The sequence below is a fragment of the Chanos chanos genome, chromosome 4 (genome assembly GCF_902362185.1).
Source record: "Chanos chanos chromosome 4, fChaCha1.1, whole genome shotgun sequence".
NCBI lineage: Eukaryota > Metazoa > Chordata > Actinopteri > Gonorynchiformes > Chanidae > Chanos > Chanos chanos.
In genome coordinates, this window is record NC_044498.1 from 28,044,678 (window position 1) to 28,065,301 (window position 20,624).

The 20,624-nt window shown below is 42.1% G+C and overlaps 2 protein-coding genes across 4 annotated transcripts in view; both read left to right on the plus strand.

Moving 5' to 3' along the window:
• The window catches only part of fam184ab (family with sequence similarity 184 member Ab), an 85,386-nt gene extending 84,662 nt beyond the window's left edge, over nt 1–724 (plus strand). For all 3 annotated transcript variants that reach the window (XM_030772476.1, XM_030772473.1, XM_030772475.1), the window contains one exon: nt 643–724. In XM_030772476.1, coding sequence (XP_030628336.1) covers nt 643–724 — 82 coding nt within the window. The remainder of the gene's footprint in view (nt 1–642) is intronic.
• Nucleotides 725–2,876: 2,152 nt separating this feature from the next.
• mcm9 (minichromosome maintenance 9 homologous recombination repair factor) lies at nt 2,877–15,259 on the plus strand. The gene is made up of 12 exons (XM_030772218.1): nt 2,877–3,186; nt 5,875–6,191; nt 6,758–6,839; nt 7,183–7,383; nt 7,539–7,664; nt 8,127–8,246; nt 8,777–8,951; nt 11,589–11,791; nt 12,312–12,515; nt 12,780–12,862; nt 12,962–13,107; nt 13,732–15,259. The coding sequence occupies exons 1-12, from the start codon at nt 2,877–2,879 to the stop codon at nt 15,257–15,259; spliced, it is 3,495 nt and encodes a 1,164-aa protein (XP_030628078.1).
• The last annotated feature ends 5,365 nt before the right edge of the window (nt 15,260–20,624 follow it).

Genomic DNA, 20,624 nt, shown 5'->3' on the forward strand with positions numbered 1-20,624 from the left:
GGGAAGAACATAATTTTGTCACATAGACTACACATTATGTTTGCAGCACAAACTGTGACACTGGCATTCATAGATCTATCCAGGCAGAGGAGCTAAAGTTTTTCAAAGGAATCAGTAAAAATGACTTGGAGAAATACTCTTATTAAGTATTGCTCTGTGTTAGTTCAGAAACTGAACTAATTCAGAAGCTCACACTGAAAATGACTGGCTGCTGTTGTTCACTGAGAACATGACGTTACTGGCCTACATTCATATCCACCAGTGGTTTTGATATCACTGGTTTGTGTGCATTAGCAGGATCATTATAGTAACTTACCTTAAAATACCAGAAATGATATATCAAGATTATGTTGGTACTGGACATTTATTTATGGAGGTTGGTAAGCTATAGTCTCATAATTGTCCGAAAGGCGTCACTGTTTCTCTTTGACAACCTACCTTGGATAAACTCCCCTAGCGTCTCTCAGTGAAGTAAAGAGTCTCTGTTCCAAGGAACTGGAGCATGCTATGAGAATGGACATGTCAGTATAACCACTGCTTCTGTGCTCTCTCTCTCTCTCTCCCTCCCTCCCTCCCTCTCTCTTTCTCTTTGTATTTTTTCTCTTTCTCTCTGTGTCTGTCGTTTTGTCCCTCTCTCCACAGCCCTCATGAAACAGAAGGGTCACCTACAGCCTCCCCAGACCCCCAGCGACAGGAGTGGTTCGCCCAGTACTTCAGCTTCTGACTTTTGCAACTTAAAAGCATGTCAACCAAACCAAACAATAAAAGACTAAAATGACAAAGAAAAAAAAATAGATATTCTTTATCAAATAATCTTTGCATTTTATCTTTTTTTTCCCTTTATTGTGACTGGGTTTCTTGTTTGTACAGTGATGAGTTTATTTGGCAGTTTTATTTAATGCATTTTATGAAGAGTGATATGTATGCTGCTGCTATTATTATTATTATTATTATTATTATTATTATTATTATTATCATTATTATTATTATTAGTTAAATGCAGTACAAAATTAAAGTCCTCTCTATGTATCTTATTTTAGAACTGCACTGTTATGACAGTTTATTACAGCTGCATAACCACCTTTGGTAGAACAATAATGATGTCTCGCCAATTTTAAAATTAAATGCATATTTTATATTTATATTATTCAGGTGTATGCTGAAGAATAAATAATTATTGTGACATTTATTTGTGGTGAGTAATGTTTTGCATTCAGGCATGTAGCACGACAAAGACTATTGACACCACTCCTGTCAAAACCCCGACCCGGACCGGTTTTTGACAGAAGCGTCTACTCAATGAATAAATGTAACTGTAAACAGTCCGGACACTGAAACACATGAAGCAGTGATTTCGACTCGTGTGTGCAAGCAGGTCGATCCGTATATTGAGAACGAATCTGTATTGTGGTGGTCGTACTGAGTGTAACTGACCTTTTCGTGTGTGAATTTTAATCTGTGTTTATCTGCTCAGCTCATTTTGTCAATTTCATCCAGTGAGCAATGAAAGCAGAGACGGCGCGTAACTGAGGTTGGTAGATACGGCTGTTCCGTCTTAAGAATGTACCATTAATTGCTGAAAGTGGATTATATTCTGCTTTGCTGTGTGTTTATAAACGCAGGAATACTTTAAAGTTTCACTAAAATATGTAATACAATTAAAGGTCGTTAACACACTTATTTACCCTCCATGACCACATTTGTAATATGATGTGCAGTTTACGATTTTTTCCAACGTACCTTCAAGTACAAGAGTGGTATAGTCTAGCTCGCGCCAAATCTAGAAGTGACTATACAATAAACTGCTAGCAACAAACTACAATAATATAGACTTTAGACAGAGAAGAAGAGACGTGTTACGGGTGTCATTGACGATGTTTTGAAGGTACAGTACTTCGTGAGTACGCTGTGGTCTTGCCTGCACATAAATAGGTTATTCACAGGATATTTTAAGTACACTGTTTGCATGTTGTCTAGCTAGTTTGAATCACTCATGCGATGTTGCCATGCATGTCCAGGTTTCGTTAGTGTTTGGGACAAGCCGAATGAACTGGGTTTGTCTCATCTAGGTGACTGCAGATTTACTATGTTTTCTCACCAACTCGTCACTAGCAGGCGGTTACGGTTTGATCTCAGATGTGTTATTTGAAGAACGTTAAACCTCAAGCGTGTTGATTCGCACTTCAGTAGGTCAGGGTCGGTAAGCAAGTCAGTGGGGTAAGGTACGCTAATTAACTCGGTGTCAGTGAGTTTCTGAGTAAATTAGACATCAATAATGTTTCGAGGCGTTGCATGGATGCGGGTCTGTCCGTCAAAACAGTTAAACCAGCGTCTCCTAACCCTAATCTCGTGAGGGGCGTGATTCGACACGTTTTTTCTTTCTCCGGTTCATATACGCTACTTGCTTTTGGCCCGTCTGATCCAGAGACAGGTAATTATTCGAATCAGAGTTAAACAACTCCAAAGATAATGTTCTGTTTTTTAAATAGCAGCCTGTACATTGTGAGTATGGTGCTGACTCAGTTAAAGACTTACGGAAATGATCTTTTTTGATAGCTATACTGACATCAGTTCAGTTCTATAACAATATTAGAACCTCTAATCTAAAAGACTGTTCTCTTTGAGGCCCCTCAGTCAGAGTCGAGTCTTGATAAGTAATTAAACAAAAGTATGAAGTTAGTAATATACAGGTGGACGACAGAACTCGCATTGCTGTTTCATGTGCCCTTATGTAATGAAAGGGCAAATTGAGTTCTTGACTAGTCAGATCAGTAGTGTTTGCTGTACTCAAGCCACATTAAGCAGTTCTGTGAGCTAACCGTGAGCTGATCTTCCCCAGGGTGTACTAAACACACATCACTTCTCACAGACGGACGATGTCCCTGAGTGCGGAGCAGATTTCCCTGATAAGCCTGGTGTTCGAGGCATATGTGTCGGAGCACCACAGGAGTGACATCCTGCAGATCCTGCAGGACCCTGGCGAAGAGTGTCACTACTCCGTGGTCATCAATGCCATGTCATTGTTTGAGGCCAACATGGAGGTGGGGGAATATTTTAATGCTTTCCCCAGTGAAGTCCTGGCCGTATTTGACACTGCCCTTCAGGGGGCTGCCTTAGCCATCTGTGACACCACGTCAGTGCACGGCAACTACAGAATGAAACCTAACCTACACGCTCGCATCTCAGGTGAGAGGTCATGACCCTTCACACACACATCCTACACTTCCTGTACATATTCAGACTCCTCTCTGGATTTACAACAGTGATGCAGATGATCACTGACCACACACCACACAACATACAACATACATATTGTCACTGAACATTTCACAGCTAAACAGTATTACACTCTCCTATCCACAATAGAACAGACAGTCTTTTAGAACAGGCAGCCCACGTTAGAACAGGCAAGCATATTCCCTGTTTAATTACACATAGCCAGTTGGTATGGTAAATCTTAGGGCACTCCATGTAGTGCTACCTTTAATTGTCCAGTTAGATGACTAGCCCATTCACTGTGTTGTCAGGTACTGATCTTAGATCAGTTGTATCAGCACAATATTGTCTAGAGCTAGGCCAATATAGATCAAGTATCTCAGTAAAACTGCTGAGCTGGGATCAGCTCCTCTCAGTTCATTTATCCTAACTGTATTTATTAGTATTGTTAAAGTCAAAAACTGATCCCATACCAATGACTGGTGAATTTATTAGTTTCCTGGTTGTTATTATTGTTCCAGGTCTTTTATATTGTTCTTTCTGTTGTGTTGTGATCTTTTGAATAGTGATGTGTATAGTCTAAAAGTGTGCTAGGTGCTTTGAATGCAGGATGTGTCCTAAAACCAGCTTATTGACTCAGTAGGTCATGATGTGGTTGATGTTTAAGGTGTAAGAGTGATGGAGAGCGAGCCAGGCAGGAGTAAATGGGTTTTGTGGTTGGTGTTGGAGGTAAGAGTGATGTTACACTGCAGGACGATGTCATGTTTTGGGTTTGGCAGCTATTCAGTCTGCTGTCAGAGAGGTCTGTCATCCCACTGGGTATGTCTTTTTCTTCAAAAAAGCACCATACTCACTTAGAAAGTCAGCCAAGAGATGCTGTCCTTAGAGGAAGAGAACAGAGCTAGTCTGTGGGAGGAACAGGTAAGAGAAGTCGTTTCATCCCAAGTGATGTTTGTGAGTGGGAATATTTCAGGGCATTGCCCTGCAGTAGCAGGTCTCTGTTTTGATATTCCTGTCATGTGGGATGCGGAGGGAATGTGTCCCTCTCATTCGCACCTTCTTTCTGCCTCCCCACTCTTTCCATCTTACAAAGCGCCACATAGAAACTGACTTTCAGCCATTGACAGGTGCTGCTTTGTAGTCCTGTCTGTAACAGTAACAGCCTGGGACAGGTCAAACACAGGGCCAGCATGGAGCAGTGTTTGGGAATTTTTCTGTGTTGTAATCATGTCCTGTGTACTGGTCTTTGGTGTTGCCTTCACTGTGTCACATTCATCTGCTTTAGGCGGTATAGGTGAGAGCTCCATCTTGTGGTTGATTGATAAGTCAAAAAATATAAACCCAATGGGACGTTGACAGACACTGACACATTTATCTTTGTTGAAGCATAGGCACATTTCCTTTTTGGTCATTAATCAACAGTATTTCCTCTGATGCATTAGTCTAATGGGCCAGTGCTTTTTGCCATATTTACATTTTGAAATAAGTGAATGAATGCCTGATTATCACTAGTTGACCTGCAAAAATAGCCTGACATTGTGACCAACAGAAGGGGCTTTTAATCCCACCTAATGTGAGAATGAAAGAGACTAGTACCAGCCAGATTATTATAGTTTTGATAGTGCTGAGTGCATCTTTTAAGTGCATTTTGGGACAATGAACATTCAGTAAAAAATGCAAATTTAGACTTTAAACTTTATCTGATCTCCAGTGATAGACCTGGGGCCTGTACTACGAAGCAGGATTTGTGGGTTAGCGAGGTAACTTCAAGTTTAACCCTGGGTTTTCAGTGTCACGAAGGTGGTTCACTTTTTACCGGGGTCCATCTCAATGCTAACTTATGCTGCACACCTAACCTGCTCTGGAGCAGGTTATGTTCAAGATAAGAGATCAAAACGTATAAAAGCAACGCCTACTGACCAATCAATTCTCTTCGAAAATGGCGTCACCGTTACTGGAAGATCCCGTGGACCTCGGTGCATGGGTTACATCAGGGGTCTCAAACTCTGGTCCTGGAGGGTGTCTGTTTTCAAGGTGAAAATCAACAGGTAACTAAGAGGTGAAAACAAAAATCAGCAGGACCCCGGCCCTCCAGGACCGGAATTTGAGACCCCTGCGTTACATGATTAATCTTATCATTGCAATGGCCAAATTTCATATCCATTAATATAAATTTACAGGTAAGAAGCCATGCTTTACTTCATTTAGCAAAGAGTTCAAATAATACATTTATTCAATTCAACACTCTCCAAAACAAAAAACGGAGGACAACAGCTTGTGCTACATTAAATTATTTTTTTTTATAGACCCTTATTCCACCCTAGCGTTAAACTATAAAAAAAAAATCTATAAATCTAATAAATAATGAATATAAATCTATGAATAATGTAGACCATATGACTGTATCTTGAGTGAAATATGTGGCTCTAGATGTTTGCGATTGGTCATCTGGTGCCAACACCGCCCCCTTTATATGAACGCGCTCAAAGCTAGATTGAGAAAACCTGGGCTGACTTAATGGCTTCATAACCACCGTCGTGACATCGCTTATACAGGACTGCGGTTGTTAGGATTTGTGAAGCCAGCTAACGAAAACATGACCTGGATATGTTGAACTTGCTTTGTTGTACAGGCCCCTGGTATCTTTGTGTCTGTTAGGTTTGCCTGTGTGTCCTGAGCTGACCAGAGACCACATCCCAAAGGCCCGCGACGTAGGACATTTCCTGTCTGTGACGGGGACAGTCATTCGTACTGGTGTGGCAAAGGTTCTGGAGTACAAGCGAGACTACATGTGCAGTAAGTGCAGGTGTGTCTTTTCAGTCCAGGCTGACTTTGAGCAGTTCTACAGCTTCACTGCCCCCACCAGCTGCCCCAGTGAAGATGGCTGCACCTCTTACAAGTTCAGCTGTCTCTCAGGCCATGACGCCTCCCCAACTGTCTGTAAGGATTATCAAGAGATCAAGATCCAAGAACAGGTAATGTCAACACTGACTAGAGCTCCCTATGTCCAATGGAGGAGAGATGAGCTCCTTTTTTCCTTTGTTAAACCTGAGAAACAGGTTTGGGTACTCTTTGGCTAATCTAATGCAAATCAGGTAAACAAGGCATAGGTAGAAATGGAATCCAGCAGGATTTTGGCTCTCCAAGACTGGATATTAGGAGCTGACACAGAGAAATCTAATGAACTCTTGAATCTGATAGCTGTGCCAGTTTTTGTTTCAGCCAGTGTTTATATGTAACAGATTGACTAAGGTGTAAACATGCTAATTTCAATCCTTAAACCCAAGACTGACAGACTGAAAGCTGATAGTGCTTCTGAACATGAGGGCTGGAGCTCCCCCCCATACCTGAAGTTCTTTTTCATGTGTTGAGAGGAAAAGGCCACTGGGTCTTTTCTCAAGTGAAAATGAGAAGCGGAGTCTTGGTTAATTTTATGTGTTAGTGAGTTGTTTTTTCACATGACCGTTTTGATCCCAGGCCTGTCGGGTGTTAGACAGCTGGTATTTTGGTACATGGTGTGATAAAGCCTGAAACTGTACAGGTGCAGAGGCTGTCGGTGGGTTCCATTCCTCGCTCTATGTTGGTGATTTTAGAGGACGACCTGGTGGACTGCTGCAAATCAGGTAAACACGGCCCTTTCATTGGCCTCTCTATTCAAGCAATGGTTCTTTGGTTTATCAGAGTTTGGTGGCTCCACAGACAACATTGCAATAAATATTTTACTTGCAGTAAAGTGCGGAGTTCTCACCATGAATCATTAGGCCCTGGTTATTATATTGTGTAATTCTTTGGTGTAATTCTGGGGAAACACATACATCCACATACATTTTATTGTTCTGCTGCTGCCATCACAGCACTCTGTTAAAATCTCACAATGATACATTGTGACAAATCAATGCAATGGTAAATGACGCTGTGACATCACCGAATGACGTTTACATCGGAATGTGGTGTTTCCTCTCTCAGGCGATGACATCACTGTATATGGAGTGGTGTGGCAGCGTTGGAAACCCCTGATGGAAGACGTGCGTTGTGATGTGGAGATTGTGCTGAAGGCAAACTTCATAGAGATTAATAATGAGAAGTCTGCAGCCAATGTTATGCTGGATGACATTCAGAGGGAATTTGAAGACTTTTGGGATGGATACAAACACGACCCGATTTCTGGTAGATTATTAGAATTGGGCATTAATGTGTAACGTGTTGTTCCACTGTAGCCTAAATAGTTCTCTCCTGCTATAGGACATGTATTTAATACCTCTCTTAATTGAAAGAGTGATGAATGATGGCCTCCTTCTCTCATGGCCCCTGAAATGGTCAAGGCAGGAACCACATTCTCCTGAGTCTCTGCCCGCAAGTCTTTGGAATGTATGTCGTCAAGCTGGCTGTTGCCATGGTTTTGGCAGGTGGGGTACAGAGAGTTGATGCTTCTGGAACGAAAGTGAGAGGTAAGCGATCTCTTTCATTTACTCTCTCATTTGTTGACAAGATCTCAGATAATAAAGGACACTGACCACAGTCAGTCTCTGAACTAGTAGAATCATTCTTGTGTTACCTAGTGGTCTACTTACAGCATTAATGCATTTTACAGCTTACAATATCAGCACATTCAGGTCCTACAGGCACAGAATACACACTGTTCTTATTTCTCATCATCCGGCTGAGTTATTTGAGTGTGTGCTCTAGTCAAACAGTGCTCATCTCTGTACTCAAACCCCACCCGCTCCACAACATCACACCACATTAAATTGTTGTGACAGAATCTACCTGTGAATATGTAGAGTCAGATGTGCTTTTGTGGGTCTGAAACCAAAATGCATACCCCAGGAATGAGTGGAGTGACACCACTGTAGCCTGTGTTTCCTATTCTGTGGATGAATGTGTGTATTAAAACTCTTACTGCACTGCAGGTGAGTCTCACCTCTTACTGGTGGGTGACCCAGGCACTGGGAAATCCCAGTTTCTGAAATATGCTGCCAAGATGATGCCACGCTCTGTCCTTACGGCTGGGATTGGTTCCACTAACGCAGGTCTGTCCTCACACACTCTCACACATACAACGCACACAACACACACACACACACACACACACACACACACACTCCACTAACGCAGGTCTATCTTTGCACACGCTCACACACACTCCACTAACACAGGTCTGTTCTCTCTCTCTCTCTCTCTCTCTCTCTCTCTCTCTCACACTCACACACACACACACACACACACACACTCCTAACACTGGTCTCTCCGTACACACACTCGCACTCCACTAATGCAGGTCTGTCCTCATACACACACACACACACACACACACACACACACACACACACACTGACATGCCCCACTAATGCAGGTCTGTCCACACACACACATACACACACACACACACACACACACACTCCAGTAACACAGGTCTGTGCTCGCACACACTCAAACAGACTCTACTAACACAGATCTGTGCTGTTGTGGTTTCACAGCTGGTTATGTTTGTGTGATCTCAAGGCGGTCGAATACAGGGCTGACCGTGTGTATCTTTGTGTGTGTGTTTTTGTGGTAACAGGGATGACAGTGGCGGCTGTTAAAGAGTCAGGGGAGTGGCATTTGGAGGCAGGTGCTCTGGTTCTCTCTGATGGAGGCCTGTGTTGTATAGATGAATTTAACAGTATCAGAGAGCATGATCGTACCAGCATACATGAGGCCATGGAGCAACAGACCATCAGTGTGGCCAAGGCTGGGTCAGTCAGCAAAGCCCCCTCTCATACCTCAGCCACAGCCTCTACAATAATACAACTTGCACAGCAGCATGACTTCCACAACAATGTTACTTCCACAACAGCACGACTTGCACAACCACACGATCTACACAACACGACTTGCACGACCACACGACTTGCATAACCGCACAACTTACAACAACACGAATCACACAACAAAACGAATTGCACAGCGTTGTTACCTCCACAACAACAGAACTACACAACTTACACGACAGCATGACCTACACAACCACCTGACCTACACAGCAATACGACCTACACAATCATGCTTCCCCTTGGCTCTATCTTTGAAAAATATAACATTCAGTATCACTGTTATGCGGACGATACACAATTTTATCTACCAGTTACACCCAACAGCGCTTGCTCACTGAACAACCTTTTTAACTGTCTAGACGATGTCAAGCGCTGGATGGCAAGGAACTTCCTTCAACTAAGTGAAAACAAAACCGAAGTAATTATATTCGGCTCGCCAAGCTCCGTTCCCAGCCTAAGCAATGCACTTGGTCCCCTGTCTGCAAATTTGCAAAATGCAGTTCAAAACCTTAGTGTCTTTTTGGACACTTCTTTGAATTTTAACAAGCAAGTCACTAGTGTTGTGAAGGGCAGCTTTTATCAGCTTAGATCCATAGCCAAATTGAAGCTGGTTTTATCTCATAAGGACCTGGAAACGGTCATCCATGCTTTTATCACCTCACGGCTAGACTACTGCAGTTCTTTGTATATGGGGCTGATCCAGTCCACCCTGTCTCGATTACAAATGATCCAAAACACAGCTGCTAGACTTTTAACTGGAACCAAGAAAAGACAACACATCACTCCTGTCCTGACTCACTTGCATTATTTACTAGTGAAATACAGAAATTATTTTAAAATTTTACTATTTGTTTTTAAAGCTCTTAATGGATTAGCTCCACAATACATCACCGATCTGCTGATTCCATATTCTGACCCTAGATCTCATCCTCACAACAACTCCTCTCAGTCCCCCACTCACGCCTCAAAACCAAAGGTGACTGGGCTTTTTCTGTTGCTTCCCCTAGGCTCTGGAATAGTCTCCCATCTCACGTCAAGTCATGCTCTACTATTGACAATTTTAAATCTAGATTAAAGACTCACCTTTTTTCTCTTGCTTTCAGTTCAGTCTGAGGTTGCCCCAATGGTTTTGTCAAGTCCACTCTTAATTTATTTTTAACGTTTCTTTTTAAATTGATTCATTCTTTATTGTCTTACACTGCGTTCTGATCTGTTCTTGATTTTACTTCAGTTTCTTTTAATTTTTTATTTTTACCACTTTGATTTTGATACCTTTCACTCATCTGTTTTTATCTTAGCTTTCTTTCTTAGTTTTACCTTTGTTTTCTATCTGGCATTTCTTTCTGTTCTTGTGCTTTTATTATATTTTATTTTTATTTTATATGTTCTCTCTTAGTCCTGTTTTTTAGTCCTTTTATCCACTTGAATTGATAATTATTCTGCCTCAACTGGAAAGCACTTTGGGCCAACTCCTGTTGTTTTTAAATGCGCTATATAAATAAAAGTGACTTGACACAACTACATGACTTACACAAATAACACAACTTACGCAACCACATGAATTACACAACAGTGTTACCTCCACAACTTAAACAACCACACAACTTGTACAACAGTATGACCTACACAACCACATTACCTACACAACAACACGACTTACACAGTGACATGACCTACACATCCACACGACTTAAACAATAGCATGGCCTGCACAACCACATGATTTACACAATAACTTGACTTAGACAACTGCATGCCTTACGTAATAACATGACCTGCACAACAACACAACCTACACAACAATCTCCACAACAACAGGTCTCACACAGCCAACTTGTCTAGCTCAAAACAACCCAGACAACCTGCACAACATGACCTACATAACAATACAGCCCACACAATGACAGGACTTACGCAACCAGCACAACTTACACAAAAGTGCAACTTATGCAACTACATACCTACACAAAACTATATACTGTACAACCTAAACAACCCATACTACGTAAACGAAAAGCACAATCTGTGCAACAACACAACCTGAAGTGGACAGTGGATTGTTCTCCTAAAATATTTTCAGTTTAAGTCCATGTTTTTTCCTGATGCCAAACAAAGTTACAGACCTGAGTCAAGTTTTGAAGTGTTCCTGTGATTGGGGCCATTACCCTCTCGGAAAGGCCATATTGCTTATGCTGTGTTGTTTTTCACTAAAGCTCTATCAATTATTGAAGTACTCTGAGAGGACTGAGTGTGTTGGATCAGTACCAAACACATGAATGTCATACGGAGTCTTCTTCAAAACTGCTGTTTATGCTATGAATTAATTGGGCAGGATCACATAGAAGGGAGCAGTAAGGAGAATAGGGGCCAAGCCAAGTTATTTGAATACTGGTGTGATCCAGCTCTGCAGCATTCACAGAATGACACTGATCTACTCTGTCCATCTCTGAGTGATAACACACAGTTACCACTGGTAAATGCGAACCATCACTCCATTACATGGCTAAAACTGATGAATGGAAAATGTGTTTCTAATTTAAGTGTGGTATGCCCATTCAGAATGGTCTGTAAACTGGATACGAGGACCACAATCCTGGCAGCCACCAATCCAAAGGGACAGTATGACCCAAATGTGTCAATGTCAGTAAACGTGGCTCTGGCCAGTCCCCTACTCAGTCGTTTTGACCTGGTCCTGGTCTTACTGGACACCAGAAATGAAGAGTGGGACAGGATCATCTCCTCCTTCATCCTAGAGAATAAAGGTTTGCTGTTTTCGGCCAAGCTGTTTTTTTATTTGACTTCATAACAGCTCATGTCTGACCATGGTAGTGCAAATTTAGTCCATGTCTTTCTCTTTGCCGTTGTAACTGTTACATATTAAAGTACTGATATGGCAATACCAGTATTCGTATGTGATCATGTGATGATCATTTTTTACCTAATAATGCATTCTGTTTTGTATTGCATCACATCTTGCCCTGACACACAGAGTGCAGTGTACTATAGGATGACCGAAGTTAAATAATAATGACAAAGCATATCAGCTGATTAAAAAGAGTCATCATGGAAAATGTAGTTTTTCTGATACTTTATGAACTGAATAAACATTCTGCTCTAATGGGACTACGTTCTTGTCATTGGCTAGTAATATTTGGGAACTGTCTACAAAGCTGTTGCGCTCCATTATTTGGTTAGGTTAATAAAATGAAAATTGCAGTATTTTCTGAATGGAGTGTCTCACATTCTAAAAGAATTGATGAAATGGAATACTTTCCATTGCAGGTATTCCCAATCAGGGCTCATCACTGTGGAGCATGGAGAAAATGAGGGCATATTTCTGCCTGATAAAGAGCCTTCAGCCCCACGTCAGTCCAGAGGCCAACTCCATCCTCAGCCGATACTACCAGCTACAGAGGCAGCACGACAGCCGCAATGCCGCCCGCACCACCATCCGCATGCTTGAGAGTCTGAGCCGCCTGGCTGAGGGTGTGATATGACGCGTCTTTATAAAGTCTTTATGCATGACTGTATTCCTGTGTCTCACGCCCTTCCCTGTGGGCTGGAGCCTGTGGTTGGCTGGGTCCTTGGGAGTTTGTTGGCTGTTACTGGTTATCATGAGTTTATACAACGCATGCTAGTTTTCCTCTTATTTTTATACCTCAGAAAACTTAATTCATTTTTTCTAAAGAAAGAAAATACGTGTATTTGATGTGTTTATGACTGTAACATGTTGAACTGTTTGGTGTTTAGCTCATGCCCGTCTAATGTTTCGAGAGACTGTGACTGTGGAAGATGCAGTCGTGGTGGTTTCAGTTATGGAGTGTTCCATGCAGGTAACTAAGGGGGTGCATGTGTGCAGATTACGCTTTGCCATGTTTTAGCCCCGTGTAAAAAGCAGAATCACATTATTTGTTGTTGATTTTTTGCTACAGGGGGGCGCTCTCTTGGGTGATGCGAACGCACTGCACACCTCCTTTCCTGACAATCCCAGTGAGCAGTATCGGACACAATGCCAGATTGTTTTAGAAAGGCTCGGATTGACCCATATACTTCAAAAGGAACTACATAGACTCTCAAGGTAAACCACAGATTTAATTTGAAGAGTCCAGCTGAAAGACACAGGTCCACATCTCTCTCACTGTCACCTTTGTACAGTTTCCTACTAAACCCCTCAGAATCAAACAGTCTACATGATTTTTCTTCCATATGATCTCAGTACACATAATTTGTTTTTGTTGTTGTAGTAGTACACATTTTGATGTTCAGTAAATGAAACAAAATGTAATTTGTATGGGCTGACCACAAGAAGAAGCTTCCAGTCTGAAGGATGAAGAGTAATGCCTGTTTTTTCCACTTCTCACGAATATGAATGAGTATACGTCACTCAGGTCTTTGTTTATTATGGGTTTTGTTTTCATTTGAATATTAAAAAAGTGAAATTCATTGACAGGTGCTTAAGGAACAGTAGGTCAGTGCAGTTTTGAGTGTGCTGTAGATTAGCATGGAACATGAGAACCTGTTCAAAAAATATATAATTAAGAGTTATTACAAACCCACGAAAATGTTGGACTTTCTCTTGTAAAGAGACTTGAAACATCTCCTTCTCTGGGTCAAAATCTCATTAAAACTGGAACTTTCTGAGAGAATATGGCATGGGTTTGGATTTTCCTCTTGAAGGCAGCTTTTTAAATCTTTTCTGTAGGCTTCAGATCAGACCTTCCCTCTCCACCACATACTCAGTGAAGCAGAGTGACATGAGCAGCGACCTTGCTGTATGTGAGGATGTTGATGGCTGTGAGGTGACTGTGAACTCTGACACTGGCTTGGACTGGTTCTATTCTTTAAACAGCCCAGCCAAGACAAACAGCATCTCACCAACATCTCCCATCAACTCGTCCACTCAGAACCCCGCAAAACCATGCTGCCTGCCAGCGTTGCCTAGCAACAGTGGATCCTTACAAGCAAAGGAGTCTGTGTGGGAGTGTGAAGGCAGAACAACCATGGAGGAACAAGCTGAGTCAGACTTGGCCTCAGTGGAAACTAACACGCACAGAACTGGTTCTGTTCTGGAGAGAGGCTCTAGAAAGCTCCAAAGCAGACGGCTAAGAGCAGTGAACAAAAGTGACCCAGAATGTTCAGAGAGAGAGAAAGGGGGAGTAGGTAAAGATTCAGGGGATGATTTGGAGCATGTGATCTCCCACAGTACACCAGCAACAAAGATAAAGCACCTGTCCAAACTGAAGGGTGCCCCAGTTTCACTGCCAACAAGGTACCAGCTAACAGAAGATAGTTCAGAGAAGCAAGAGGATCTCCACAGGAAGCTCTCCAGTTTCAGTTATAGACTGAGAAAGAGAATGAGCCACCCAGAGCACTACCATGACACTAACAGGTCGGGCTTATTTATCACAGATGATCTGGAGGGAGAGACTGAGGGGCTCACATGTGAAGAAGACACCAATTCATCTGTTCCTCAGTCAGAGCAGAGGGAAGAACAGAAAAGCAAGAAGGATCCAGAAAATCTGACACATGCAGACCAACCAGCAGGGGGCAGCAGTGCTAACAAGAAGCACTTGCAGAGAGCGCGGTCTGAGGCCACAGGCTTTTCCCATGTGAGGTCATGTGATCAGAGGGGAGCTGATGCTGCTTGTCCCAGCCTGCAGGAGAGGGAGGGTAGAACAGCAGAACTCAAACGCCAGCAGCTGCTGCAAAGACTGAGCAGTCTGACTCCAGTGTCCCAGCCAGAACCAGACAACCCAACAACTAAAGTAGCCTCGTCCACTCTCGCCAAACTGTCCAGATTTTCCTTTGTTACCTCTGCAGAGGAAAAGACCAGAGAATTGCCAGCTGCTCCTTCCATTAAAACATTGTTCACAGAGAATCCTGGAGGCAGTGCCAGAGAACATGCAACAGCCCCCACACAAGAAAGCATGCAGAACCACTCTGTGGAAGTGATGCAAACACGCACAACAGGAAATGTACAGGTCCTTATGAGTGTAATCACAGACAGTGACTGGACTGCACCATCAAAGGCCATAGAGACAGGGGACAGACAGGAGAGTGCCACAGCACTCATGGGCAATCCTAAGAAGAGAAAGTGTTTTGAAGTGGCCTCTGGAGTGACAGCACCGCACTTCTCTGCAGGCCTTTCTCTCTTCAGCCCCTCAGCTGCTGACGAAGATGCTCTGGATGTGGACTGGGAGGAAGAGTCCAGCAAGAGATCACATTTGTGAACTATGTGTTTGCATGTACACGCATATGTATTTGAATGTGGAATGTGTGTGTGTGTGTGTGTGAGAGAGTTCATACATGTATGTTTGAATGTGTGCATGTACGTGTGTATGGATGTGTGTGATTGTGCATGTGTGCACATGCTTATGTATGAATGTGCATGTGTGTGTGTCTGATAGCATACATTTGTGTATATGGGTTAGTATGTGAGTAATGAGAGATGGACGGTCTGAATTATGCTAATTATATTTTTGAAAGATTTTTTTTTTCTCTGATAATGCAGCATTCCACTGTGCTGTGGAGTGTTAGAATTCTGTTTTATTGCAGGCTGCATCTGTATAGTCACGCTCCAAAAAAAATTCTTTTTTACTTCAACTTTTCTGAATTGTGAAGAAATGACTGAACTGAATTCAAAATTCCTTTGAAAGTCTTTTCATAGCTCAGTCTTTCCTTTTTGCTGTTATAAAGCATTAAACTGGTTTCAGTGCATTCACTCCATGTGCATATTCTCTGAGAGAGGCCAAAACCAAATGAAGTCACTCAGACTATTCAGAACAGTCAGAAAGAGGAGAGATGCATTGTGCAGACATATTGAAACAAAAGACAATTAAAGCCTTGGCTGTCGTCATGACTACTGTGGTGGCATTCCATTGGGATGTTCAGGATGATTGCTTCGCTGGTAACAGGATGATGGTTAGGTCCCTGGTGAGACTGGCAGGATGGGTTTAGCAGTCATAGACAGAGATAAGATCACAGACATTTGGTGTAATGTCCGCAGCTGTGGTATTATTTTAAATGACTGTAGGGAGGTGAGTGGAGCTGCAGAGCTAAGGGTACCATTTACAGCAAACACAGCATTATTCAGTCTTTAGCTTATTTCTCTGCTTCACTAATTGTTTTAATTAGTTCACTTGGAGATTGTGTTAGGGCTTTGCCTATTTCACCTCAGTCCCTGCCACAGGCAGAGGACACTAAAGTCACTGAGCGCTCCAAACTGGATAGGAACGGGTAACACCCCACCACCCCTCCCTAAAGTGGTCACTGTGTCCATAATGAACCGCAGTAGTTAGTGAGCCAGACTCAGGCTGTGCAGTTTGGTGTCCATGGGCTCAGCGCAGTGTTGCCTCAGTACTCTGTAGAGAATAGGTCTGTGGTCAGAGAGCAGTAAGATGATGAGTTAATGAGCCCTAACTTCCTACAGAGGAAGCTCTGTCCTCATGAATAATGAAGTATTATTGATTTAATGTTTTCTACCGGATCACCTCACAAATCTGTTCATCACAAGTCACCCTATCCTCACCCTTTGTGCTGTTTGGAAGGTTTATGCAAATCTGTCCTTCACAAGTCAGCCTATCCTTGCCCTTTGGGCTGTTTGTAAGGTTTATGCATGGTTTCAGATTTCTGCAGCGTTTCATGTTTGACGTCTGAGTTTCAGCAAACAAGAAAAGATCTCATCTCATCTCATTGTCTGGCACTTATCCTGGACTGGGTCACGGTACAAGAAAAGATCTCTCCCTAAAATGATTGATCAGGCACCAACTGTAAGTAGTTAAAAAGGGGACTCCATTGAAGTGTTTATTTCCCATTTCCACGTAATATAATGTATTTGTTATTCCCCATTTTATCCCATAAAATCCCCATTCTTTTACACTCACTCCTTCATCCTCTATTTGATTTTCTGTTCTGAGGGTATATGTATTTTATTGTGGATCTTTGTGATGGACATGCTCTCCGCTGTGTATGAAACCTACGTTTTGAGATGCCCTGTGCTTTTATTTGGCATTCTGAACTATGTATGAAAGATGCCAAATAACTAAAGTTAGTAACATTTTTAGTGATGGTGGTCATGGGAATGGAAATGTAGCTTATAATTTTTTGTTAATTCCTGTGTACATGGAAAGATGAATGCTTTGGAAACTGGCATAATAAATTTATGATGTGGACACCCTTACAAGCACTGCATTATTACAACTTTTAGCTTGATGCACAACTCCAGTTCCTTAACAGATTGTTTTGACAGCTTGAAGACACCAGCTGAGGTCCTATCAAAAGTACATGTCTTGTTTACGCAATCAAACCCATTGGTTCTTTTTTCTATCTGATTTCGTTCAACAGTCACCATTCTCTTTGCCTTCTGACGTAACTGGCATCTGTTTCTATGGTAAGTGAATCAGTCACAAATACCTTTTGTTTTAGATGAGTTAAGAAATGAATATGAAATGTTAAAATGTGAGAATCAAGGCTGAGTAAAGAGACTTGTATATAAGAACTTGTGAGTGTGGGGAGTCCCAGATGATTACAGAGATGTTTAGAGGGGCACAGTGAAAAACAGTTATATGTAGTAATGCACAGCTAACCTGTTCATGCAGGTTCATGTCAGCAGTGCTGCAGGGAGACAGCTCATGCTGTTAACAAGGGACAGGATTGCAGCAAGTTTGTACTCCAACCAGTTTATGCATCCATCTTAACCCAGAGCCAGTCAGTAATGTGGAGAGTCCACATCTTGGTTTTATCTGTGCACTCCACTGAAAAAGCTGTTGAGACCATTTCAGTGGTTCAATGTTTGTGTGTAAAGTTGGATAGGCATCCGTACACTCCTTTGCAGATCACTGGTAAAAGAAAAAAAAAAAAAAAGCTGGCTTAGAAGCACTAGCTCCTTGCACTTAGCCAGCGTCGTATTTACTGTTAACATTTTTTGAGGTATATGTTTCCCCTCACAAGCTTGGTTAGACATGTACTCACTCCAAAACTTACTTTAGAGTCTCATGTGTTTGTAAGGTGGGGACTGAGCTCACAATCAACATTATGGACAGATTAGAAGCTTCCAGAGTGGCAGAGATAATATGGTGGAGGAGGGAAATTTAAGATCCTTTGAGGGCATTGTACTCTGGTTTACAATCACTCCATAAAAGCCAGTTAGAGGCCTGAGGTAGCAATCAGAGATCTGGTATGAGGTAGCAGTCAGTCAACAGAGGCGGCCCATCACGCAAGTGTTTAAAGAGCATCTGATCACCCCAAGCCTAAGACTGGACTACTACACAATCAAATATGTGGAACTTGACATCAGATTCATCCCATACAGCCTGCTGAATTGCTGGAAGGTTCCTTTGTCAGGATGTGTAGTGTTGATTCTTTCCTGACATTTAGAGGTGTCATGCTTTCTCATTAGATGTTACATTGGTATAGTATGAAACCACATGTCAGCATCAAATAAACTCAGGCAACGACTAAACACATTTTGAAATGTGGCTGTGCTGTGTGAGAGAAGGTTATTGGTTGACAAAGTTCCTGTGTGGAGTTTCACTTCAGCTGACGTTTGCTGAGACATTACCACTTCCTACTGCTGCTTCTGCATTATGTGTCAACCCCATGAAAAAGAACGAGTGTAAGTTCACAACTTCATTTTATTTGTATTTAATCAACTTTTAATTGAACTGAATTTTGCTTAGGAGCCATTAGGGTATTATTTTTTTTACACCGTGCTGAATGGATGATGTGGTTAACTTTGAATCAGCCATTTCACAGTCCTTCCTGTCAGTTCAGACAGGCACAAATTTTTACAGTGTTGAATCCAGTAAGTGAAAATGCACAATGAGAATTTAATTCAGCAACAGTTCAGACTTACCAGAAATATTAATCTGTTACTCATTGTTTTGCTTAAAGGATCATTTTGGGCTGATGTGTCTTATTGAACCTAATGTGAATTGATTTTTTGAGAGTTTACTGTAAGTGATGTGATGTGAACAGGAGTCATGTTTGAGTGACTGATGTGCTCAGGCAGCAGTGTGAGTGTGAAGCTGACATGCTCCATGGCACTGGTCAGCACATACCGCACCACTGAGCCCAACCTCCATCTCTGCTTCTCTGCCCCACAGACAGGAAGTGGGGGAGGGTGCCGTCTGTAGAGGACTGATAACATGCTGGAAAACACTGATTCTCAACCTGTTGTTGGTTTTAACTTTCATTTGGTTTTTATATTCATGCGGTGATTAGAGGAATTCATGCGAAACACATCAGAGCCAGTCTCTAAACCGGAATCTCACAGAGGGAGTGACAGGGGCATCGTTGACGCCAGTGACAGGCCAAGCCCTGTGGAACTCATCTGAGTGGAAATATTTTGTTTGCATTGAGTGGTAACAGTTCTCACTGCTCTGTGAGAGGCACAAAAGGCCATAACACTACTGTTCTGAGAAAAAGATTATTTGTATGTGAATTAGTTTAGGTGGAAAAAAGTGAATTACTTTAGCAATGGTGTTTTGCTTTTCTGAAGTCGGTGTTTTCTCTTAGAGTTATGTGGCACTAACTTCTGCCTCTGATCAGAAAATGTGGTTATTGATGAGTTCTGCATTTCTGCAATACCAACAACTCCTGGGTTTGTTCAGGGAATATGTAGTGGACTCCTGGGATTGTTCAGGGAATGTGTAGTGGTCTTTGTTTTGTGCTGAAATGTGGCTGTTCATGTGTGTGCTGAATGAGTAGACCACAGCTGTGTTTTCTCAGTGCTTCTCTTGTTGCAGAGACAGACAGTGGAGTCATGCAGTGCCAGGTTTCCTCATAGGCGTGTGTGTATCTGCTGTACCCCCCCCCCCCCCCCCCCCCCACACACACACACACACATCTCAGTAAGATCGCGCCTGCACTTTCCTTAAAACTTTTGTTTATGATGCCTGGTTGCAGGCTTCATGTCAGATGCGCAGACAGGGCACATACGCAACAGTGAACCTCTCCCAGATCTTATTGCCAAATTTATTGTACTGCTGGAGCAGATCCTTTTTCAAAAGTGTGATGAGAAACTAGGGGATATGGTAATTTGCATTTAACATGTAAGAGCAGAAAATCATGTAATTAGCTTTGATCTCTGGATTTTTTAAAGGGCTGTGTTCTTTGCGGGGCTGCTCAAGCACAAATACATTTCCCACGGGCATCAATACATTTCATATTGGTCGGTATTTGTTTTAATGAAGTATAGCAAAGGCCAAATGTATATGTTACCAAGCATACGCAAGTAAATGCATAAAAAGAAAGAAAAGAAAAAAATCCTTTTGTCTGAAGTCTTCCCTGTCTGTCTTTCCCTCTGACCTCCCTATAACTGTACATCATCTTAATGCATCCAGGCAGATCTGGACTAATGCAGTCCACTGTAAGACTGCCACTCCCACAGAAATCTTTAGCATGGGTCATCTAATGTTTCATATATATATATACCTAATGTCTCATGGATATACCCATTGCACTGACATCACACTCTCCTTTTCGTTAAATAGCCATACAGTTTATGGGGCCGTAACAATACGTGTTCCTCATGCTGTTGATTCCTCATAAATGTTTATATTGCAAATATTTTTTATCGGACATTGTGCAATCGCA